The following is a 27,027-nucleotide window of genomic DNA, read 5'->3' on the forward strand; positions in this document are numbered from 1 at the left end:
AAGAAGGGACGGTGTGGCAGGAAGAAAACAGTAACGGACGAAATTGGGATGGAAGCAGTGTTAGAAACTTTCACAAGATCCTCTAAGAACTCCATACAGCAAGCTTTGCGTGAGTCAGGTGTAAGCAAATCAAGCGTTCATTGCATTTTAAAGCAAGCAAAGTGGAAACCCTACATTCCCAGGTTGCTTCAATGAATGAGGACGATCCAGATAGGCGCCTCCAATTTTGTGAATGGATTTGTGATAATGAACAGTTTACTGATTTGATTTTGTGGTCTGATGAGGCGACTTTTAAATTGAATGGAACCATCAATCTCTACAACTGTGTGTATTGGGCAAGAGATAATTCCCATGTTATGGAAGAACGAGCTGTTAATTTTCCTGGGTTATCAGTGTGGTGTGGTATGTCTGTTAGAGGACTTGCAGAACCATTCTTTTTTGAAGGAACACTGACGGGTGAAAGATACCTTAACATGTTGCGGGAAACAATTGTGCCAGCTGTTCACCAACTCTAACCAGATGAAGATTGTTTGTTTTTTTTTTCAACAAGACAGCTCACCGTCACGTTACCATCGAAACGTGAGGGAATTCCTGGATGAAACATTTATTGAGAGGTGGATAGGCAGACGAAGTGCCGAGTATCCACTCAGATCTTCCGACTTAATGCCCTTAGATTTCTACTTGTGCGGGAAATCTGAAGGACAGTATCTATGCCACAAAACCACGTACGCTGGTTGCCATGAGAGAGGCTGTTGTGACTGCGTGTGAAACCATTCATATTGAAACCATATAATATGTTTGTCGATTTGTTCCAGAGTGCTGCAGACGATGTATTGCTGCCAATGGAGGTCATTTTGAACATCTTCAATATTAAAGTTTAGTGACATAAAAACTCATAGTTCCTATTATTTTTGTTCTAGTTATTAACGTTCAAAAAGTGTAAACATTATTGTGGGACACTCTGTATATGGAAGAATCGGAGTGCAACCAAGTGTTACAACACATCGTTATTACGAACTTATACGCCTACTGTTACTAGGAATCAGGGGCGATTTCTCAGGGCATGCTATGCTTGCTGCGCAAGCCCAATATTTTCGTAGAATGTGTATTTCTCAAAATGGCGTTACGTACATTAAAATTTATTTTGATTTTTGGAATACTGTATAGGCGTAATACCATCTGCAGGTTGCACACCACAAGTATCGCAACGCTTGCTCTTTTCTTGGAGCTACAGGAAAGACGTAGAAATAGCGAGAATATGATGTGCGCGCAAGTGCCTTCTTCCTTGGTCCGTCCTAGGCGCACATGCTTCTGTTATGTGTTGTTTGAAGCTCTGGTCCGAGAGCTACACCAACGACTATTTAACGTTACACAGAGCAGTATTGACAGCGGGAATGTGCTGTGATTTTCGAGTGCAATGTAATTGTATGAGCGGAATGCATGTGTTAGCTGCTGCATGCATTATTAATTCTTAAACATTAATTTGAAATATTGCAATGAGTTCGGAATTGTGTGTCATTGAAACCTTATTATTTAATCCATTTTCCCGAAGGACTATTCAAGAGAAGACAGACATTATAGATAATACGTGTGCTCGTTCAGTGCAGCTCAATACAACAATGTGCATTGGTTGGCAGGGTCGAAAAAACTAAACTGTTTTGTTGGTCATTACTTTTCCACATGCCTTTTACTGTCAATGAGTATCTTAGTTTAGCACTCCAAATTTAACTTACAGGAGTTAGTATCTCCTTTTTGTGTTTACTGCTCTTCTTTTCTATCTGATTCATGTCTGGGGTGAGACTGCCCAAGAAGATAAGGAAACCAAGAACTTTGTACAAATAAACTTGAAGAAAACTGTGGAGAATTGACTTCATTACAGAATGTGTTGATTGTATATTATTTGTATATTATTGTAGACATCTTGTATGTCGGAATAACATGTATGTAACCGCATATTTATTATGTATTCACTCTGACGATGCCATGAAATCATTGTATTTCCTAAGGCTAATATCTATCTATCTATCTATCTATCTATCTATCTATCTATCTATCTATCTATCTATCTATCTATCTATCTATCTATCTATCTATCTATCTATCTATCTATCTATCTATCTATCTATCTATCTATCTATCTATCTATCTATCTATCTATCTATCTATCTATCTATCTATCTATCTATCTATCTATCTATCTATCTATCTATCTATCTATCTATCTATCTATCTATCTATCTATCTATCTATCTATCTATCTATCTATCTATCTATCTATCTATCTATCTATCTATCTATCTATCTATCTATCTATCTATCTATCTATCTATCTATCTATCTATCTATCTATCTATCTATCTATCTATCTATCTATCTATCTATCTATCTATCTATCTATCTATCTATCTATCTATCTATCTATCTATCTATCTATCTATCTATCTATCTATCTATCTATCTATCTATCTATCTATCTATCTATCTATCTATCTATCTATCTATCTATCTATCTATCTATCTATCTATCTATCTATCTATCTATCTATCTATCTATCTATCTATCTATCTATCTATCTATCTATCTATCTATCTATCTATCTATCTATCTATCTATCTATCTATCTATCTATCTATCTATCTATCTATCTATCTATCTATCTATCTATCTATCTATCTATCTATCTATCTATCTATCTATCTATCTATCTATCTATCTATCTATCTATCTATCTATCTATCTATCTATCTATCTATCTATCTATCTATCTATCTATCTATCTATCTATCTATCTATCTATCTATCTATCTATCTATCTATCTATCTATCTATCTATCTATCTATCTATCTATCTATCTATCTATCTATCTATCTATCTATCTATCTATCTATCTATCTATCTATCTATCTATCTATCTATCTATCTATCTATCTATCTATCTATCTATCTATCTATCTATCTATCTATCTATCTATCTATCTATCTATCTATCTATCTATCTATCTATCTATCTATCTATCTATCTATCTATCTATCTATCTATCTATCTATCTATCTATCTATCTATCTATCTATCTATCTATCTATCTATCTATCTATCTATCTATCTATCTATCTATCTATCTATCTATCTATCTATCTATCTATCTATCTATCTATCTATCTATCTATCTATCTATCTATCTATCTATCTATCTATCTATCTATCTATCTATCTATCTATCTATCTATCTATCTATCTATCTATCTATCTATCTATCTATCTATCTATCTATCTATCTATCTATCTATCTATCTATCTATCTATCTATCTATCTATCTATCTATCTATCTATCTATCTATCTATCTATCTATCTATCTATCTATCTATCTATCTATCTATCTATCTATCTATCTATCTATCTATCTATCTATCTATCTATCTATCTATCTATCTATCTATCTATCTATCTATCTATCTATCTATCTATCTATCTATCTATCTATCTATCTATCTATCTATCTATCTATCTATCTATCTATCTATCTATCTATCTATCTATCTATCTATCTATCTATCTATCTATCTATCTATCTATCTATCTATCTATCTATCTATCTATCTATCTATCTATCTATCTATCTATCTATCTATCTATCTATCTATCTATCTATCTATCTATCTATCTATCTATCTATCTATCTATCTATCTATCTATCTATCTATCTATCTATCTATCTATCTATCTATCTATCTATCTATCTATCTATCTATCTATCTATCTATCTATCTATCTATCTATCTATCTATCTATCTATCTATCTATCTATCTATCTATCTATCTATCTATCTATCTATCTATCTATCTATCTATCTATCTATCTATCTATCTATCTATCTATCTATCTATCTATCTATCTATCTATCTATCTATCTATCTATCTATCTATCTATCTATCTATCTATCTATCTATCTATCTATCTATCTATCTATCTATCTATCTATCTATCTATCTATCTATCTATCTATCTATCTATCTATCTATCTATCTATCTATCTATCTATCTATCTATCTATCTATCTATCTATCTATCTATCTATCTATCTATCTATCTATCTATCTATCTATCTATCTATCTATCTATCTATCTATCTATCTATCTATCTATCTATCTATCTATCTATCTATCTATCTATCTATCTATCTATCTATCTATCTATCTATCTATCTATCTATCTATCTATCTATCTATCTATCTATCTATCTATCTATCTATCTATCTATCTATCTATCTATCTACATACCTACCTACATAGCTATTTATCTATCCATCTATCCACCCATCCATCCATCCATCCATCCATCCGACTGACTGACTGACTGTCTGTCTGTCTGTCTATCATGTTTGTAATATTATATCGAACTTCTCCATCTGATAAGCGAATATGATCCATGACTCATAATGATTTCATAATTATAAAATAAATTATTTATGTGGGTCTGATTATTTTTATTAATTATGAATTATTATATCCTCCCATCTTCCCCTATGAATAAAAGAGCAAGCCTAACTTTCGTGACTAGCATTCGCCCCTGCTAGGAATAACTCAATTTTTTTGGGTAGACTAAGCCTCAAAAGCTCTTAAGAGCTCCGTCATACCAAGATGTTCCTTAATTACGGTAAGTTGCTGTTCTTCTTGCTATTCAACTTTGTTTCCACTACTAGAACTGTTAGATAGAATGTCAATTGTTGAAGATTCAGCGTTAATATCACTAATACTAGGAGGAGAGGAAACACTCGTTTGTTTCTTCTTCAGATTTCACAAAAAATGTATCCATCTGCCTAGTTTTCAGACACTTCTTGTATCATTCCTGGAAGAAAACAATTCTAGTGGATTTAGTAAGATAGCAAAAATGTTTTTGGAGAAAAGTTGAACAAGTAGTCGGACACAAAGTCGAATTGCAGAAGTTACCAGAAGATGGTATAGAAACGAAAGAAGAGCAAAATACAATATTTAATTTCTAGTGATTTATGTGCGACGATCAGCAGTTCACATATCAGCCATTTTATAATATTAATTTCTCACCTAAAATGGCCACTACTTCATCATCTTGGATGACCTCCAATGAACCGGTGACGATGAAGCACAGACTGTCGATGGATTCCCCTGTGTGGTACAGCAGATCCCCAGGTGCTGAGTGACTCATGGTAAAGTGCATGGCCAGTGCTCGTAGGCAGCCATCGCTAGCAAGACGGAATGCCGGGTGTTCATTGAATACTTTTCGGTTCAAGTGCACACAGATGTCTGCCTTCATGTCCTTTGGACAGTAGTTGAGAACCTGTAAGAAGTTTCACAATGACAGGTCACGCCCACACCTCAAGTGAGTACTGGTACTGTACATTCTGGATATGTGCAGCTGCATTCAGTCACTGATTTACAGGTAAACCTGAAACAGTTAAATGTTTAAATATTACCTTCATTAAATTTAATCATAGCCAATTGGTTCCATTTAATATGTACTGTTATGCTCTAAAATCTTACTGATATAAAAGTAAATTAGGAAAGGGAGTTTTAATTTGATAATAACATTCGCAGCCGCATTCCATACAAATTATTACAGTAAAGTCTTTATCATTTAACAAACCCGATTATCCATGCCAGTTTTTATCTTTGTTTCTCTTCTTTGAAAAAGTGATACGCTAATTGAGTGACACGGTATCAGTATAACTCACAACTTTCATTCAGGAATGCTAGAGTCGACGGCAATTCGGAAGACGGTAGTCTGCTAGCGTTTGCGTCGAGAGAGACAGATAGAGAGGGCAAGGCAGCGTACAATATTGCCACATCGTACTTCACACGCATGTGCGATGCAAATAGCGCAGGAGAGAATTTCAATTATCAAAAGACAATAATGACCTTAGCCGTTGATTACTGTAAGCATGACCCTCTTTCCTTCACTAAAAATATTCTTTGCACGGTTCTCAATCCCACACCACATGCTTCTGCAGTCGTTTCTTGCATGTTGGCAACGTTGCAGCCAGCATCAAGACGGCCGGCAGCGTTGTACTCGTCAACATTTTAAAAATAATTATACACCTTAAACAATATTTTCCGCACCTGCCTATGCAATACTTGTCTTTTTACAGTCTCTTCTTCCATTTATTTATCTTACACACACAGAGTAAATGAATCCTCTAGATTCAAAACCCCCTAAAGACCATTTTGTTCATAATTTAGTTATGCCCACATATTACTTGCTAAGAATGAATTCTAATTATTTATATAGTTTTAATTCGAAAAGTAACTAAATTTAAAGAAAAGGGTTCGTTAAAAGTCACTGTTAAGTTGAAAATTCTCTCTATTTGGAACCAATTACTGTCAAAATTCTTCAATTTGTGAAAGTGGATATAGGGGATTTTTGAATCTATAGGATTCAAATGTTAGTTTTACTTATTCAGTGTATTGAAACACTCACACGTGAAGAAACGAACTTGGGAAGTTCTAATTGGTTCTGCTGTATAAACTTGTGACGTCACATGCCAGAAATGCTACGGTGCATATAGGAGCCGACCACCTTCCGAACTGCCGTCTAGTCTAGCAGATTTTTATGTCAACAGGGACAAAACACTTCCTAGATATCTATAGAATTAAGTTGTATTTATAACATTCTGTGCTGATTATGTGTCCCTCAATGTGTGTCTATACTTTAAATAAATCAAGGCACTTGGAAAATATATCTAGTAGTCAACACAATTTATTAAAAAAAAAAAAAAAAAACTGACTTCTGCCTCCCCTGTGGATGCTTCTCCTTCCACTTAAGGCAACACAGAATATTACACTGATTGGAAAAGCAGTCATAATCTAGGCGGAATTCAAGTTGAAACTGCGCACTACCTATGTATGTGTCAGTGGCGGTTCCTCGGGGGAGGGAAGGGAGGAACGTCCTCCTCACATTTTTCTTCTTTTGAAAATAAATACCAAATGAAATATATGCCTTGAAATTCGAGGAAGATTTGTTAATTTTTAAGTTCACAACTATAAGAAAACCTCGGTTGATCGAGTTTTAAACCACGCGCACTCATGTGCTGCTAGAAAACTGTGAGAAGAATGCGAGATTGTTTGTGTGGAGAAAAGTCAATCCATTCCTCCTTTACTGCAGTTAACACACATAGACAACAGCGTGCTAGCGGCCAGATAAAGAAGCAGAGTTTTAAAGCAAGTAAATGAATGGATAGGGAGGAGATCCTCCTCTGAATCAGAGCATGGGCGGAAAATAGAAACCGACTGGTCGTGCAGCAAGCTTGCTACCGCTGCCATCTAACGATGCTGGATTCAACCAGACTATAACACGTCATCTAGGAGGAGACACAATAAAAACAGTTTTAACGCAAAGCTATGAAAGACACCATATAAACTTTTTTTTTAAAATTATAAATCAAAATATATTCATTGCACTTTATATAAGCTATATTCATGGTTTGAAACTTTCGAGGATATCTGAAAGTTGAAGTTGCATTTATATAAAACAAAGAGGAAGTAGTTCTAAGTTAGTATCGCAGACCTTTTTGGCCTCTGAAATTCACTTCCATTCATTGTCTACTAGACAGGACAACAACCAAGTTGTCAGTTTTGTACAAATATATTCGAAATTGAAGGTACTGCAAACTACATTATTTTTAACATAAAAAAATTAATCGGCCACCTGCAGTTTTGAACAATAATGGTAGTATGACTTTACAAGAACTGATATTCTTCAAAAGCATGTGATACTGAACTTGTAAAATGTACATGTGGCAACACAGACCACGTGGGTGGGTGCAGTGTTCTCGCTTTCCTAACAGATTATTTCTTTCCTCCTCTTAAGAAATATGCAGGAGCCGCCACTGGTATGTGTTCTATCTAGCATGGTAGGCAGTGAATTTCCTCTTTCTGATATTACTCTTCTTTCTCCGCCATTTTCTTTATATCTTACTACACATTATTCAGTCCTATTTCCCTGCATATTCCCGTGTTATCTTACTCTCAAGCTTATACAAAAAGTCATATCTAGTTGGTTAGAGTATTCTAATGACTGATACCGGCATTCTTTCAATATGGCCAATAGTAGAAATTAAGCTCAGTTTCTACTTCGGAGTATGTATTATATGTCTTTCTCGTGTTAAATTTTACTGTACCTGGTTAACATGTTTCGGCCTGCTATTGGCCTTCTTCAGGCCAAAACATGTTAACCAGGTACAGTAAAATTTAACACGAGAAAGACATATAATACCGGTACATATTCCGAAGTGACATAGTGTTAAAAGTTGTGTAATCAAGATGTATATACTCAGTTTTTAATTTATCTAATCTAGTTGGTATGGTACTAGTAGGCCTACTGCTAACCCCATGTACTTCGTCAATTGTTTTCTCATCCTCATATTCCACATATTCGCCACTGTTAGGAGTTATAATTATTCTTATTAAATGTTCCAAGCTGTGATAAATAAGGTTTCTATAGCTCAGGAATTGCGTAGGCCCAGTGCTTTTCTTCTAGAGAAAAAGGTGATGGAACTCGATGTAGATTGAGTAGAATTTATAATAACAGAAGGGGAGATGACTATTGTCCAGTGCACGGGAATTTTGTCGTTTTTAATCTCCTTTTCGTCAACTACAAGACTTTCAAGGCCTAAGCGGAATTCAAAGAAAAATTATGTTAAAAACATAATTATTAACACATTTCTCGGTTCCACGAAAACCCCAACAAAAAGGTGCCGAAACACTGTTCCAGTGCGTTCCGCCAGAAAAAAAAAAAGTACTGCATAGGCCTAACTATAAATGTAGGCTAGGTACATATAGATAGCTGCCATTCAGATTTCAATAGCTGAAAATAAAAGTATACATGGTGTTTCAGGTGTATCAATGAATTAATATTGTAATTATTGTAGAATATACAGAGATTCCACAACGTCCCTATACATTATTTCACAGAAAGAATAAGTGTGGATCATTTCTGTTGTAGGTCCAGTGAAGACACGTCCAAATGTTTACCGTTGCTGAATGAAACACGGTAGTGGAATGCTGTTTAGGTGGCAAAAGCTATGCTGAACTCCAGAAGGTATTTCAGAAAAAGTACAAAAAAGAAGCACCTACGAAACTTGCTGACCAGGAGATTGTGAACAAATTCAGGTGTACAGGGTCTGTAGGCAATAAGCAGCACAGTGAATGATCTGTGGTCGGCCCACAACGAATACAGAGGATAAGGGACAGCATAGCCAGAAGTCCAAAGGCAGGCTGAGTTGGGGGCTGAACATTCCTCCAAAGTCCACACGATGAGAACTATGCGACACGCCAAGCCATGCATTATGACCTGCGTCAAGCTGCAGACCAGTGGTGTATGCTGAACCTGGAGTTTGGATGTTCTGTTAAAAATATATAGTTGATCTATCTCGCACAATTATTATAGGCCTAAGTGAAATATCGGGTCAATATTAACTGCCATTTTAATATATAATTTAGTATTATTTATAAATAATAACTATGGGGCGGATGTTGATGACCTAAAAATCTACTTAAAATTATCATTAAAATGCCCTTAAACTAAAGGAAAAATGACTTAAAATTAAAAGAAAATGACATTTAAATATTATTCAAAGTACTCGCACCACAACTTCTTAAAAATTAATCACCTTGTTTCAATGACTGTCCTGCAAACGCCGGAGAAAGGAGGCAACTACAAATAACGTTATTCAAAATTGCATTATTTATGATCAAACACTAAGCATGGCCAGCAAAATAACCTGTTTGAAGTTCCACAACTCGCTAACTATTCTACAATTTCATATTGTGAAATAGAAAAATGTCTAGTGTATTGTTCGCTTTTTGTTTTATATTGTTGCACTAAATTCGGAAGTGGCGGGGTAGGTCTACCCTTATTCACTATACTGGGTGTTCAGTTCAAAATGTGTCATGGCTCGCTGTATGCCGTCATGTGGCTAGCTGATGAGCCTAGAGAATTCAATCTTCCTACACTTCCGCAGAGGTGTATAACCTAAGAGGCAGAGAAGTTGCCTAGCAAGTACAGCGTTCATTCTGAAGAGTACGTACCGATATGTACGGTAATGCCGGTAGTGGCAGGAATGTGAACTGTTTGGAAATACGTACTGTCGGGATATGGGGAGAGGGTTAAGAAGATTACTTACGTATTTGTTGACATTAACTTCGATGGTCAACATGGACACGGAGCATTTGATTTGTGGAATGTTACCGTACGCAACCGATGATAACAAATACCCTGCGTACGGCTTGCCGGCACAAAACACAGTTCGAAAGAGGTTATGGTAGCACACAGAGCGTACAGACCGCCATCTGTTGCTACGACGTTCAAGTTATACCGTACACGTTCTCAAGTTCAGATTGAAGAACGCCTTAAATAATAGGCAACTTCTCTAACATATAAGCTGAAACTCGCTTCAAATCGGTGACCCAACAACAATGACGTCATGACACACTTTGAAATGAACACCCAGTATGTAATTTCTCTCCTAGTGGGCGAGAAGAGAATGGCTCTTGCAAAAGATCTTTTACAGTGTACATTTGCAAATGCTATTATCATTAAATAAGTAATTTAAATTGTTCACCTGCGCTGGCACACAACTATGAACCCTAGTAAAACCTAAACACAGTAAATTCACGTAAACACACACGTCAAACACAATATTTTGTAACACTATTGACAAGTTGAGCTGCCTGTATACAGGACGCCATGCGAGCTTGAGAGAAGTGAGTATCCCCACCATGCCACCTTGCGCGCACAGAGAATTATAGCAGTAACTCTTAGCAGGGGATGTTCTTTTGTACGGACAGGACAACCAGACCAGAACTCATCCCACTTCGTCAGGCAGAGCGTACGATATAAAACGAAAGCCGTTCTGGGGATGGTGTGCACATTCAACCAGCAGGCATTTAAAATATTTAAATGGTAATAAATTAAAATTAGTCTTGAACTATATACGTCAACTTCCAATGAGATTACCACGCATTTAAATTGTGATAAATTAAAATTATTGTTGCATTATATGAAAAAATTTAAAATAAAAAATGAGATTACCGAATTTACAGGGTGTCCAGCGCACACCTTGAACACCCGCAATATACGCCCCTGCTGTAGACGAGAAAGGACCTGAAGGATCATGTCCTGTTCAGTGATGAAGGATATTTCAGCTGTGTTGTGTCGTTAACTGACACAATTGCTGAATCTGGGCAGATGAGCAACCCCAATGAAGTCACCGAGTGTCAAAGGAACTCTCCTAAAATCAATGTTTGGATTTGATCTCATGAAGGACAGAATTTTTGGCGAACATATTTGTCGAACAGACAATAACCGGGGGAAGCTGCCTGGATATGCTAACACAGTTCTTGGAGCCACAGTTGCAGCAGGATGGTATTCTCTGCTCAGTGGTTTTCCAACAAGATGGGGCACTACCCCACTTTGCAATATTGTGCGAGAGTACCTGAATGAGATCTTTCCTGGCGGGTGGATTGAAAGAGGTTCGAATCACATGTGGGCTCCCCACTCCCCCAAACTGACACCCCTCGATTTTTTTGCATGGGGCTTTATCAAGAGCGAAGTTTACAAAACCAGGGTGCCTGATATGAATGAGCTACAGTGGCGCATTAGAGAGGTATGCCTGCTGATAACACCAGCTATGTTATGACGTATGTTTCATGCAACCATAAGATGATGGGAGTGGTGTGTTGAGAAGGAAGGACATGTGGAACTCCACTAGCCTGGATTCTTGTTAGGTTCTACTCTATTCAAATATCATATTTATTATGCTGCTGTAGGTCAGTAGGCCTATCATGGAAATATATAGGGATTTTATGGCCACTCTGTATATTCCACATTACAATTTTATCTGTATTTTATATAAATAAACTTGCATAATATTCTCTTTTCTGTTACGTAACTCTCTAATCAACTTACTTTCATTCTTGGATTGGTGAACTCTCTTCAAGGTGAAGATAATTCTGGCAACTATCCTCTGTATTTTAATAAAAATGTATCGACTAATTGTTCTATATCATGTAATTTAAATGAGATAAATAGCAAGAGAAAATTAATAAACTATAAAGAATTATTTTATTATAACAATAATCTTTTGTTCTTCATATAGGCATAAAATACAATAAATACTTAACACAAAGACATTATGAAAAACAATGGAATCTCACAGATTAATTTTTAACTCAATATTAAGTTTTTAACCAACTCCCCAAAAAGAGAAGAAACGTTTACATGAAAGGAAATTCAACAAGTCATGCACAGAGTTCCATTTCAGCGGAATAGGTACCGGTATTAAATCAGATAACATACACAAGTGAAATTGCATTTAATATTGATTCTCAAACGAAATTTAACAATACAATAAACATAATAAATACTGCTGCAACAATATTCTGAAAATAGAATACAATACATATTATAAGTTTGTGTACTGATGATTTGTTAATTGTGACGACTTACAGGATGAAAACTTCTGTTTGTTTTCAGCCTATTTACCGTATTTAAAATATGTTTTGCTACCTTCTGTTCTGAGCATTCCTCCGCTTTAACCCTAATCAAAAGAAAGCCCTGATTGACCATTACTCCAACTGCGGGTATATGGAGTACGATAATTTCTTGCTTTAGTTAGGTATATTTCAACAACAATAAGTAAGAACTTATTATTAAATGAAAGTTTCTAATTAAACATATTCAACAATGACTCAATTTCTTTCTTCTTCCACCATGTCCTCTTGCAATCAGCTGTAAAAATGTTTGCGTGACGTCATTGAGCCGATAGTCCAGGTCTGTCATTATTGCTTGTATAGCATATGCACATGCACCAGTGTAGTAAATTCAGAATTTTTTGTTACTATGAGTTTAATTTCATTCAGTTGGAATTATTATCGATTTAAAATGTCTTCTTGTGTGCTTTTGGTTGTTCTAATAATATCAACAACCCTTATAACAAAAAGCTGGGAATATTTCTTCATAGATTTGCTAACCGTAATTCCTCACTAACATGGTTTAGAAAATGGAGGGAATACTGAAAAAGGAAAATTTTTAAACCTGGATCGGGAGTTAGATTATGTTCGTTACATTTCACTGAAAACGTTTGATCAGTCCCAATGATTAAACATGAAATTCATGAAAGACAAAACCGTACAGTCCTAGTCTAAAGCTCGGGTCTTTACCTAATGTGAAATTTGAAAATCATAATTTCAAATCAAGTATTAATGACAGTATTTCAAATCACTGTTATGGACTGTCACCGACAAAACAAATGCGATCTGAGAAATATAAAATAAAGCAGAGAATGGAGTTAGTCCAACATATTTTAGATAACAAAGAAGAAACTATAGAAGACAGATGCATGTGTCGAACCTTCCCAACATCATGAAGGAATACAGTGTGAAATGGGTTCCGAAATGTTTTGCTATTATGCAGAATTTCCATCCTCAGTGACTGACAGTGATTCAGATACAAACGAGACGAATTTAGATGACGATTTATATATGCCAAATAATAATGAGTGATTGTGTGTTTATTAGTACCAATAACGATGTGAGAAATAAAACTGTGAGGGATTATATGATTATTTTATCGTGGCTTGGAGTAGTCTGATACTACTGTTCCAGATTTGTGTTGTACTGCAGCACTATAGAGGGGTACAATGCTGCATGTTAAAACTTTATGTGAATATGGTAATATGTACGTTTTGACATCTCACAAGCAAACCTTCTGATGGGGGGCAGATAAAAAAGTTAAATTTGTTTCTTCCACCATGTTAATAATGTCAAAAGAAGTGGTTATACAAATTTTGGCCACTCGACCGCAATTATGAGGGCTCTAAAAAAAATAAGTTTGCCAGGCGCCGTTAACAGAAAAAAAAACACAATTTAATTGGACAAATTTATTGAAACAAACACAGCAATTGTTGAGCTATTTTTTAACATATTTTCCATCGGAATTGAGACATTTCTCGTATCATGGGATCGACAGAGAGAGGTGCAGACGGCTGTCAAACGCTGGTTTCGATCTGAGGTGGCTGACTTCTATGACACAAAAAATGATCCTATGGTATGACAAATGTCTTAATTCCAGTGGGGGGGGGGTATGTTGACAAATAGCACAACAATTGCTGTATCGGTTTCAATAAATAATTCCAAGCAACTGTGCTTTTTTCTATAAACGGCCCCAGGGAAAATCACTTTCTGGATGGCCTCGTAATTGCGGTCGAGTGGCCAAAATTTGTATAAGCACTTCTTTTGACATTATTAACATGGCGAAAGAAAAAAATTTAACTTTTTTATCTGCCCGCATCAGAACGTTTGCTTGTCAGCCCATGAAGGACAAACGACTGGAAGGAAATGTACTGATTGCATCTGCATTGCTGCTGCTTTCTAGTATTCCTTTTGCACCATTTCTATCTTTCTGTAGATTTATTCTAGAACAGTATTTGATCAGATTTGTAAATAAGTTCACTGACAGTTTAATGTTTACAACAGAACTCTGGAGATAGCAGTCTCGTGTGCACAACTCGCTGACACAGTATAAAGGCTATTGGCCTGAGGAAGAAGCGAAGATGAAACAGTGGGTACAGAAAGAGACTTCAGGAAAGGATAAAGTAAGTGAATTAAGTAGTCAGGAAAGAAATCATAATGAAGGATTGAATCAAAAAGAAATAGAAATGAAGAATCAGGCTTTAGAAAATTAAGACTAAAGGTAGAAAACAACAGTGAGAAGATAGAAGAGTTGATAGCAGATAATAACAAATTAAAGAAGAAAATTAGTGACTGCGATCTCAAGATGAGAAAAAAAAACTTAATAATTTTCGGGGTCGAAGAAATGGACCGGGAAAAAGAAATGGATACCTTTGAGAAAGTGAGAGACATATGTGAAGTGATCTTTAATATAGAGTTGAGAGAAGAACATGTCGACCATATGTACAGGTTAGGGAGAGGGACTAAAAGGCCTATCTTCTTGAGCTTTAAGTAAGGGAAGGTATTCTGAATAATCTAGGACACCTCTGTGGTTCAGGAGTGAGAGTGGAAACAGATATGCCATTTGAAGTAAGAAATAGAAGAAAACGGCTACTAGGTACCTTATATGAAAGCAGCGAGGTCAAAAGGTAACTTTACTAAAATGTATAAGGATAAACTGAAAGTGAACGGAAAATGGTATGAAACAAGGAGAAGAAAACAGTAACGTGATCATGCATCATAAGCGGAATTCAAGTCTACATACGATGGCGGTAAGGTTAACGCACTCCAGAAGAAATGCAGACAATACCAGTAATGGAACAAGGAACAAGGCGAGTGGAGATAAAAGGAGAAACCAACAGTCGGGAAGTGATAGGGAAGAAAGTAGTGAGAAAAGTAAGGGTGCGAGTATAAGTAGAAATCTAGTATATGAAAGTGAAAGCATGGGGGAGGGGGAAATAGAAGAGGAATAGAAAAAACCGTTCAAATCAGTACCAGCATAGTTAACCCATTTATATACCGGTAGTGAGTGAGTGTTAGAGATAATGAAATTGAAAGGAAAGGAGAAATAAATAGAAAGAAAGACAGAGATAGAAATAAGGCTGAGACGAACAGTAAAGAAAGGTCAGAACCTGCGACAGCTAAGGATATGGATATTATAGTGTCGGAGGTAATAGATGCTGTTAAAAAATGTAGGGATGTGGTCAAAAATGCAAGTAAAGTAGAACTGTAAAAAGTTCGAGAAATATAGGAGAGAGAGGAAGTGTAGCTATAATCAGAGATGTAGATATAAAATAATTATTTATAGGAAGTGAGAATGTGGGAAATGCCTGTTATTACTCGGTTGAGAAGCTTTTGTCATCTAGTCTGCTGTCAAAAAATCTGAAAGTTAGAATTTACAAAACAGTTATATTACCGGTTCTGTATGATTGTGGAACTTGGACTCTCACTTTGAGAGAGGAACAGAGATTAAGGGTGTTTGAGAATAAGGATCTTAGGAAAATATTTGGGGCTAAGAGGGATGAAGTTACAGGAGAATGGAGAAAGTTACACAATGCAGAGCTGCACGCATCGTATTCTTCAACTGACATAATTAGGAACATTAAATCCAGACGTTTGAAATGGGCAGGGCATGTAGCATGTATGGGCGAATCCAGAAATGTATATAGAGTGTTAGTTGGGAGATTGGAGGGAAAGAGACCTTTGGGGAGGCCGAGACGTAGATTGTAGGATAATATTACAATGGATTTGAGGAAGGTGGGATATGTTGATAGAGACTGGATTAATCTTGCACAGGATAGGGACTGATGGTGGGCTTATGTGAGGGTGACAATGAACCTACGGGTTCCATAAAAGCCATTTGTAAGTAACAAAGTTTCTTAGTGTTTCTGCATTTCATTCAAATGCAATATTTACTATGAAAAACCATATAACATATCTTTACTACAACAGAAATACGTTTAGAATAATAAAATTACATGTTTTGGTGATGAATACATGTAGGTACCTCAATTAGTTCCTTCTTAATTTTTATAGAATGGCCATTATGCTCATTTCATGTGGAATGGGTCAGATAGATACAGAGGTGTTAGAAGTTTAATCAGGACTCAGTATCCCAGTATAGAACACGCCTTTGATATATGAAATGTCGAAAAACTTAATGAAGAAAATTAAAAGTGTAGAGAAAAAGTACCCTGAAAGTCAAGGATGGAAGAATAGCATTAATAATCACTAATGGTGGGCAGCAGAGTCGTAATGGAAATGATTCCTTACCGGTACTGATTGATAAATTCACGTCACTGCTACACCTCATCAAAAACCAGCACGAGTGGATGGAAGATGGAGGAGTTATGTGCTGTGGACACGATTCACTTACCAAAGAAGAGAAAGCAAAGGAAGCATGGCTCAAAGGATGCTCTGACGCTTATTCAGTATTGAAAAAAATCATTCTCAACAAAACATTTCTAAATCCTTTATCGAAAATTAACTTAGTAAGGGTTCCGAGTCACGCGAAAATAAGCATCACTCTTCACAGTTCTCACGTTATTTACTTCCACACAACAAAACACTCTCCATCGGAATCAATTTCACTTCAGTGTGAACATTTACATCAGGATTTTTTTTATCTGCCCTATCTGTTACTATGATTAGAAAATCATTTTCACTCTCATCAGTATTAGAACTGTCTTTCTTAGATTCAAACTGATAAGGTTTGATGCCACCCGAAGCCATAATTTTACTATGACCTTCCAGAACAACAATCACCTGTATCAGTCATTAATAACTAGCAGGCAGGCTCAATGACGTCATCACCACTGTGGTTTTCTTTTGTTTATGAGCATATTTTTTATCTGAACGGGACTGTGTTTTCACTGAAGTCTCGTAATTATTACAATCATTGGAATATATGATTGATTCAATTTATATTTTTGTGTTGTGTTCCCTTTAAGTAACGCGAAAAGAAAAATGGCTTAAGAAATTCATAAAAATAATGAGGACAGAGTACAAGACAAAATTTCTTATAGTTTATGAAGGATTAATTTCTACTATCCGAATTTCGGAAATCACTGACCTAAATGATTTATAAAATCGTATTTTTTACAGGCATTTGAAAATTCTAAGTATTTTATTAAACAAGAAAAATAATTTGAAATAAGTATGAAATATAAATGTAATATAGGTATTTATATCATAACCCATGCTAGAAACTCATGCAAGTGCCATTTTGTGCTTTTCATTACAAACATTGCATCACAAAACAAGACAATTTATGTGTACAAGAAGTTGAAAAGTGTCAGTTTGCACCTGTACCCCTTAAATTAAAAGAAGTTCATAATAGCAAACAATATTTTGTCACTTTAATTTTAAGATGTTTTGAACATGGATAGCATTGACTATCAGAAATAGTTTTAAGGCTGAAATCAGAATTAACATTACGTCATCACACATCAAAATGTTACTCATATTGTCAATAAAATCTTAATTTCAAAACTGGATTGTTTTGTTCTGGAAATATTTCAAAACTTAAAAGCACTATTTTTTCCCTTTAATTTTTATTGTGGTTCTGACCAATTAATCGTAATTTAAGATACCAATACTGAAAGTTTTCAGATCACGAAATTGTGATTCTGGTAATGACGATAAGAAAATCACGTGTTGTGATAGTTTTACGAAGATACAGTAAGAAGAAGCATGTCTTGTATCATGAATTTAGTCATTTCGTCATCTGATATGTGAACATGTAAATTGAATGGGAAATAAATAACAAATTAATTTTAGTATTATTTTTAACCCAACATTACGTCATAGTTTCTCTATTTATACCACAACGAACCGAATTCTAAAAATTATACTGAGCGTATTTTGGGAGGGGGGGAAACTGTAGTCTCTATGCTGCATAACATTAATTCTAATTTTCATTCTTGCAATCACTAAACTTATTATATACACAACTCCGTACACTTCTACAGCCGATCTGTATTTAAGAAGTACCATGCTCATCAGCAGTATGCTTGTGCAATTATCGCAATGCTACAGTAATGTTTGTATTTAAGTTCTCTTCTGCATTAGTCCGTTTACTTAAAAGCTTCTTCATGAACGGTCTCAGTGAACAAGATATTTGTACATGAGGTTTCCAATGGATTTTTTTCATGCAAATATTGTAGCCTTATGCATGCACCATGCCCAGCCGAGATGAGGTAAAGAAGCAGATTGTTGCGTAATCGTTTAGTTATCCTTAATTGCAAAATACGAGTATATTCTCCATTAACACTTCTTGTTATATTTTATGGACCAGTACCGGTAACATAAATGAGTACGTCAATTTTTGTGAAATTCACTGTTTTCGTATCTTTCTCAATTTGGCTTTTTTTTTCTTCTTTTACTCACTTACACATCATCTTCAATTTTATTTCTTATCAATTTTTGTCATTTGCCAATCTTAAGTTTATTATTAAAAATCTCTCCTTTTAATTCAGATGACACTATTACAATTTATTATATGTATCAGAATAGCACGTATTTTTCTACTATACTTCATGAAAAGCACTGTGAAAAATTCGTTCCTCTATCTTGAATTTTGTGATGAATAGGCCTACTTTTCCTTGAGTATATTGCTAACAGTATTTTAGGTCTATGGCTATAAATGAAAGATGGAGATAAGGTTAAAGTGGAATTACCGGTACTCACAGAAATATACTGTACTACTCTTAAATAAGCTTAAGGTACACTTAAAATATCATTTCTCTTGATATCCATTCACTTTATAACATATTTACTTAATTAATAAAAGTTTAAAACTTCATATCGTTAAAATACTGTATTTGACTATGCCATACAGCCGTTTCGAAGTATGTTTGCTTCATTGTCAGCGGTCTTACTGTTGCTTTATGCTTCTGTCTTCCGGATTAACTGTCTTCTGAGTGTGGGAGTATATGTATATGGTGGTGGGAGGTGGAGGGGATGCCTATATATTGTTTATTATGATATCGAAAAGTGTGTGAGAGTTTAAATTTAAGTTGGTTGCGTTTTAAGTACCGTATATTTTGTATATGTAGTCTTATGTGTTTATATACCACTGACTGGCAAAGAAATTGGAACACTTCACATTTTTATAAAAATCTCAATTTATTACAATAAAAAATATTTCTCTTCAAATATTTATGATAATTTTATGAAAACAATATATTTTATTATAGAAAATACTGAAACATTATTATCAATATGCATGTAACTCACAATTTTCTGTAAATTTCGCAGATCTTGAAATTTTGAAATTACCTCGTATCAATTTAAGGCCAATTATAACAAAGCTAATGTTTACACTTCACCTCTTGAGGTCACTAATCACTAAAAACTAAAAACGGGTACTTCCACCCCTGGTGCCTATGACAGCTCATAAGCATTGAGGCATACTGCCCAGTAGGGGAGAGTCGGGTGGTATCGGACATCGGGTAGCATCGGATAATGCGTTTCTTTCATCTACCACCATATGGCAGTACCTGAATTACATGGTTACGTTTCTCTATGCGACATCACAGAAACGTAACCATGTCAATCCGGTACTATCATCGTGTGGTAGATGAAAGAAACTCACTGTCCGATATTACCTGATGTCCGATACTACCCGATTCTCCCCCAACTGTTCGAGGGCCTCTTGGGGGATGAGATACCACTCCTCCAGTAATGATGCCCTCAACTGCGTCAAGGTGTTGATGTCACGCTGTTGGACATTCCTTCCGAGCATATCTCACACATGCTTAATAGGATTTATGTCGGGACTACGAGCTGCCAGTCTAGGGTTCGTATCCCAGCTTCCTGTAGGTTGTCTTGATAATCCATGTTGAATCTTTCGTACACTACTTTTAACACTTGAATATAAATAATTGATTAAATAGCTATCTTACTTGTGTTAATTATGTAAGCATGTGTGGCTTACAGGTGTTTCGGTGCTACTTGACACCATCCTCAGAGTCTACTAGATCTTGACGCTATCTCAACTTCACTGCCTGTTGTGTGGGTGCGTTCTTTGACAAAACTCTTCATCACACGAATGCACTCACACAACAGGCAGCGAAGTTGAGATAACGCTGAGATCTAGTAGGTTCTGAGGATGGTGTCAAGTAGCACCGAAACAGCTATAAGCCACACATGCTTACATAATTAACACAAGTAAGATCGCCATTTAATCAATTATTCCTTTAGGTACTGCAAACACAACGAGCGCTATGTGGACGGGCATTATCGTGCATGATTATAAAGTTGTGGCCAATGAAAGGTGCAAAGGACATCACATGATCCTCCAGGATCTCTTTGATGAACCTTTGTGCATTGAGGGTCCCTTGATTGACGATCATGAGCTCAGTGCGGGCTACAGCGGTGATGCCAGCCACACCATTATTGAGCTGCCCCCAAACAGAGTCCTCGAGGAGAAAGCAACGGATGAGTACTACCTCTCTTCAGCCTTTGCCACACCCTTACTTGTCCATCAGCAGACCTTAAGTTAAAGCGGCTCTATCAGTGAAGATGAGCAGGCCCACTGCTCATTGGTGCTGCCTCGCGAAACAAAGGCATGTTTCCCTGTGCCATATGCAGGTCTTCTGGACAGAAGATTAGCTTCTGCAAACCTCCTCCACACTGTCCGCTCACTCACTTTCACATGCCTGACATTTTCCAGTCGATTTCTTGCCTGTACTTCTGTGATATGGCGATCACGCAGAACTTGCAGGGTGAGAAACCTGTCATTTCTAGCACTTGTACTCCTCCTACGGCCTGATCCCCATCTCCTGTCGTATGTTCCAAGTTCTCTATAGCGTTGCATTGCAATGTGAATGGTACTGAGCGATGCTCTGATGACCTGAGCCACATAACGAAGGCTGTGTCCATCCTCCACCAAAGCAACATGGCTAAGAGGCATGTTTTACTCACAACAGCACATGAATAACTGGCTAAATTTTTAGTGAATGTTTCAAGGTGTTTTCTGATATCCATAAATTTTCAATAATGGTTCCAGAAGTTTGTAAACCTTAAAAGCTTGAAGATAAGTACTTCGGAGATTGGGGTGCAATAAACTGCCATGAAGATGGTCACTTCTTCAATTTATTTTCACAAACAGTTCGAAGGAATGTTCTAATGTGTTAAATATCTTTAAACTGTGAACAGAATTCTTTGGTTCCTAATTATATATAAAAAAAATGTAATTTATTTTAAGTGTTCCACTTTTTTTTGCCGGTCATTGTATTTCGTATTGTTCCAGAATATTAAATGTATCTCTGTTTCTATGTTATTATAACTATAGTTGGTGCTGATATGTTCTGCATAATTCGATTTTGTGTATGATTAAATTTAAACGTCATACTGAAGTTAAAGTTCAGATAAGTTGAATAATATATGATAAGGAAAATTATATTACAATTTCAGTCAACAACTTATCAGATTGGTACAAAAACAAGTTATGTTACAATATTCACATTATAATTCTTGGTTGTATCCACGAATATTTTCGATTTTACAGAAAATCTTCATCGGGTGGAAAAGCAATAAATTAGACAAATTGAACACAAGTGAAATATAAAAATATAAAGCATACTGTACATAATGAATAAAACAGTATAGGAACATTATCATATGTCAAAATATTAAAACAAATTATAAAATTCAATGATAACATGCATTCAAGAGGTGATGCATATGCATATATATCTTTTGGATTTTAATGATTGCAAGAATTTTATTAAAGTTAAAATTTAATGATGCCATATTTTGATGCTGGTTGAAAAGTGAAGTTCTGTGGAATATTTTGTCACTCGGGTCGATGAGGTAATTAAGACATCTGAAATTAATCAATAGGGATTTTACGAACAATAGTTAGAAAAGAGAATTAATTGGGAAGCAACAATACTGCTTTTCTGTTAATATTTACGATGTTGAAGGTGGAGCAGAGTCAGATGCTGAAGTCAACTCTTCGACACATTACATGGCTTGTGACTGATCGTACGTACTAATGTAGAATGTGGGTGGAAAGGAGGAGGGGAGTTTTATTGAAACACCAGGCGGAACATCTCGATAAATAGTTAAATGGTGATACGATATAAAGGATTCTGGGGATTCGGGACTTGTTCGTTTAACAATTGTGCATTTTGATTATAATTTATGGCAATGAAATATTCTTCAGCTGAATTGATTAGATATGGATCATTTATTGTTTTTAAGATCTGTAATGTATTATGAATACTATTTAGTTCATGGTCAGTGTTGATTAAGTGTGATGCAAATTTTGATTTATTTCTGTTGTTAATGAAATCGGATTTATGTTCTTTGTACCTAGTGTGATAGTTCCTTTTTGTTTGACCATTGTATTTAATATTGCAATTAGTGCAGTTTATTTATAAACTCCACTATATGAATATTTGTTAGTGTTTCTAATTTTGTTAGGGATTATGCTATTTAATTTATTGTTGGTTTTGTAGGTGATATTTATATTTTCTTTTTTGAAAAATGTGGAAAGTTGAGTATTAATTTTACCAATATAAGTCATCGACTTCCATTTTTTTTTTTTTTTTTTTTTTTTTTTTTTTTTTTTTTTTTTTTTTTGTTCTGAAGGTTGTAAAGTAATAGGGACTGTCTTATTTTTTAATTTTCGAATTCTATTGTGAATGAAATTCTGAATCATCTTTTTATTGAAGCCGTTTTTGGTAGCTAGTTGTATGATAAATTTGAATCATTTAGGTACCGGGAAGCTTGCTTATTGAGAGGAATGTTGATCAAGCGATGAACTAAAAACCTAAATTTGCTAATTTTATGGGAATATAGGTGATTAGAGGTTTGATGTATAGTATAATTACTGGAAGTGGGTTTCCGATAGATATTGTAGACAAATTTGAATTTTTTAATTTTTATGTTCAGATCAAGAAAATTAATGCTTCTGTTATGTACTATTTCATGGGTAAAGGTATTTTCGGGATGTAAATTATTTAAAGAATTGACTATATGTTCTGGTTGTCAAGTTCCATTGCATATTATAAACGCATCATCAACATACCGAAAATATGCCTTAATATGCCTGCAACAGTAAGTTAGGAATATATTGATTTTCAAGGCATTGAAGAAAAATTTCAGCTATGAAGCCATTTAAGAGGTCTCCCATACCTAAGTATTTTGATTCTTTATATACAGGGTGCGTCAGAAAGAACGGATGGATTTCACATGGCAAGAAAATTGTAAAGATTCATCAAATCAAAAATTTATTGTTATCAACATATTCACCAATACATGCAGTTTATTTATGGAAAACAACATTATCCATATGATGTCCTTGGCTTTAAATACAGGCATAGAAGCGTTTTCTGATGTTCGCATCACTTTCACAGTCATAGCTGGTGCAATTGCCACGATTTCTTCACGAATCGCTGTCTTCAGTTCGTCCAGTGTATGTGATCGATGTTTACAAACTTACGCCTTCAAATGGTCCCAAAGAAAGAAGTCGCAGGGCGCGAGATCTTACCGTAGCCTCGGACAATCTCAGTGCAATAGAATTTCGTCCAGGTGATTTCTTCATTAATGTTGAACCTGTGATACGAAATGAAGCCACCCACCGCAAAATTGTATTCCGAGTTGGAATCCTAGCGTGACATCCGATGTCGAAATGAGTCCTGAGTGGCGATCACAGACTCTTCATTTTTCAAAAATGTCTCTACGATGAAAGCACGTTGTACACCAGACCAACACCATATTCTCAACTGAAACTGCATTCTATGGCTGACCCAACAGTCGTGGTCCCCCTCACTATATCTCTCTCCTCGTTGCGTATTGATAGTTTGAAATCCATCCGTTCTTTCTGACGCACTCTTTATTTTACTGTCAAATGTGAAGTAAAGTATATTTTAAATTTATTTTATTAGGTTGGGGTTGAGATTTAATTCTTGCAATTTTGTGATTACTATTTGAATAGTTTCTTCAATAGGGATGTTTGTATAAACGTTTTCATGTCCAGAGAAATTATTTTATCATGTTTATTAATTTTTAGATTACCTAATTATTGAATAAGTTGTTGTGAATTCAAAAGAGTATATTTATTTTCTATTGACAGTGTTTTTTTTTTTTTTTTAAATTGTAACGAGAATTTATTAATTTTGTGGTTTGGAGCCTACATACTATTAACAACAGGTCTCATAGTTAAATTTGCTTTATGAGTTTTAGGCAGAGTTCTCAAATTAGGGATAGTGGGGTTTTGATTAGTATATTTGTAGGATTTTATGGGAGGAATTAAATCAACTGCTGATTTTATAGCCAGTTTTATGTGCTTTTCATAGAGATCAGTGGGGTCCGTTTTGAGTTCAGTTATATGATTTTTGGTGATGAAGTCCAGTGTTTTATTTATATAATCCTTTTTTTTCCATCAAAACAATAGAATCAGTTTTATCAGCTTTAATATGAATGATGTTGTTGCGATGAAGTTTTTTTTCCCTAGTTTGATAACCTTCTTATGTTCGGATTCAGCTTTTTGTATTTGGTGTTTTGTTTTAGGATCTTTAATGTACTGTGAAATTATTTTTGAAGCTTAATATCTAAGGTGTTCTTTATTTTCATGCGAACTATTTTGAATAATATGTTCAGTTTCTATGATTAAGTTATCAAAGATTTTACTTTCATTACATGGTTCATAATTATGTTTGTAGACTTTGTTAATGATCTCTAGTTCTGGTTAACATTAAGGCATATTTTCGGTACGTTGATGATACATTTATAATATACAATGGAACTTCACAAGCAGAACATATAGTCAATTCTTTCAATAATTTACATCCCGAAATTACCTTTACCCATGAAATAGTACATAACAGAAGCATTAATTTTTTTCATCTGAACATAAAAATTAAAAAATCCAAATTTGTCTACAATATCTATCGGAAACCCACTTCCATTAATTACACTATACATCAAACCTCTAATCACTCATATTCCCACAAAATTAACAAATTTAGGTTTTTAGTTGATCGCTTGATCAACATTCCTCTCAATAAACAAGCTTACCTAAAGGATTAAAATATATCATACAACTAGCTACCGAAAACGGCTTAATAAAAAGATGATTCAGAATTTCATTCACAATAGAATTCGAAAATTAAAAAAATAAGACAGTCCCTACTACTCTACAACCTTCAGAACCCCAAAAAAAAATAAAAAAATTGGAACTCGATTACTTATATTGGTAAAATTAATATTCATCTTTCCACATTTTTCAAAAAAGAAAATATAAATATCACCTACAAAACCAACAATAAATTAAATAGCATAATCCCTAACAAATATTCACATAGTGGAGTTTATCAAATAAACTGCACTAATTACAATATTAAATACAATGGTCAAACAAAAAGGAACTATCACACTAGGTACAAAGAACATAAATCCGATTTCATTAACAACAGAAATAAATCAAAATTTGCATCACACTTAATCAACACTGGCTATGAACTAAATAGTATTCATAATACATTACAGATATTAAGAACAATAAATGATCCATATCTAATCAATTCAACTGAAGAATATTTCATTGCCATAAATTATAATCAAAATGCATAATTGTTAAACGAACAAGTCCTGAGTCCCCAAAATCCTTTATATTGTATCACCATTTAACTATTTATCGAGATGTTCCACCTGGTGTTTCAATAAAACTCCCCTCCTCCTTTCCACCCACATTCTACATAGTACATATGATCAGTCACAAGCCATGTAACGTGTCGAAGAGTTGACTTCAGCATCTGACTCTGCTCCACTTTCAACATCGCAAGTATTAACAGAAAAGCAGTATTGTTGCTTCCCAATTAATTCTCTTTTCTAACTATTGTTCGTAAAATCCCTATTGATTAATTTCAGATGTCTTAATTACCTCATCGACCCGAGTGACAAAATATTCCACAGAACTTCACTTTTCAACCAGCATCAAAATATGGCATCATTAAATTTTAACTTTCAACATACATATATCTGACATTTATATTCTTGCAATCATTAAAATCCAAAAGATATATATGCGTATGCATCACCTCTTGAATGCATGTTATTGAATTTTATAAGTTGTTTTAATATTTTGACATATGATAATGTTTCTATACTGTTTTATTCATTATATCTGCCTTATATTTCTATATTTCACTTGTGTTTAATTTGTCTAATTTATTGCTCTTCCACCTGATGATAATTTTCTGTAAAATCGAAGAATTTTCTGTAAAATCGAAGAATTTTAATGTGAAAATGCTAACAAAACTTGTTTTTGTGCCAATCTGATAAGTCGTTGACTGAAATTGTAATATAATTTTCCTTATCATTTATTGTATGATTGTCGAGCTCAGTTGGTAGAGCAGCTGGCTATGGACTGGAAGGTCTGGGGTTCGATCCCAGGTGGTGACAGGATTTTTTCTCGTTACCAAACTTTCAGAACGGCCCCGAGGTTCACTCAGCCTCCTATAAAATTGAGTACAGGGTCTTTCCCGGGGGTAATGGGCGTTCAGAACGTGGTGCCGACCACACCACC

At 34.9% G+C, this 27,027-nt stretch overlaps 1 protein-coding gene across 1 annotated transcript in view; it reads right to left on the bottom strand.

Annotated features, from left to right (window-relative positions):
* eag (ether a go-go) overlaps positions 1-27,027 on the bottom strand; it is a 167,974-nt gene that overhangs the window by 37,633 nt on the left and 103,314 nt on the right. The window contains exon 7 of the mRNA XM_069832133.1: positions 5,070-5,322. Coding sequence (XP_069688234.1) covers positions 5,070-5,322 — 253 coding nt within the window. The remainder of the gene's footprint in view (positions 1-5,069; positions 5,323-27,027) is intronic.

Source organism: Periplaneta americana, chromosome 8, assembly GCF_040183065.1.
Source record: "Periplaneta americana isolate PAMFEO1 chromosome 8, P.americana_PAMFEO1_priV1, whole genome shotgun sequence".
Classification (NCBI taxonomy): Eukaryota; Metazoa; Arthropoda; class Insecta; order Blattodea; family Blattidae; genus Periplaneta; species Periplaneta americana.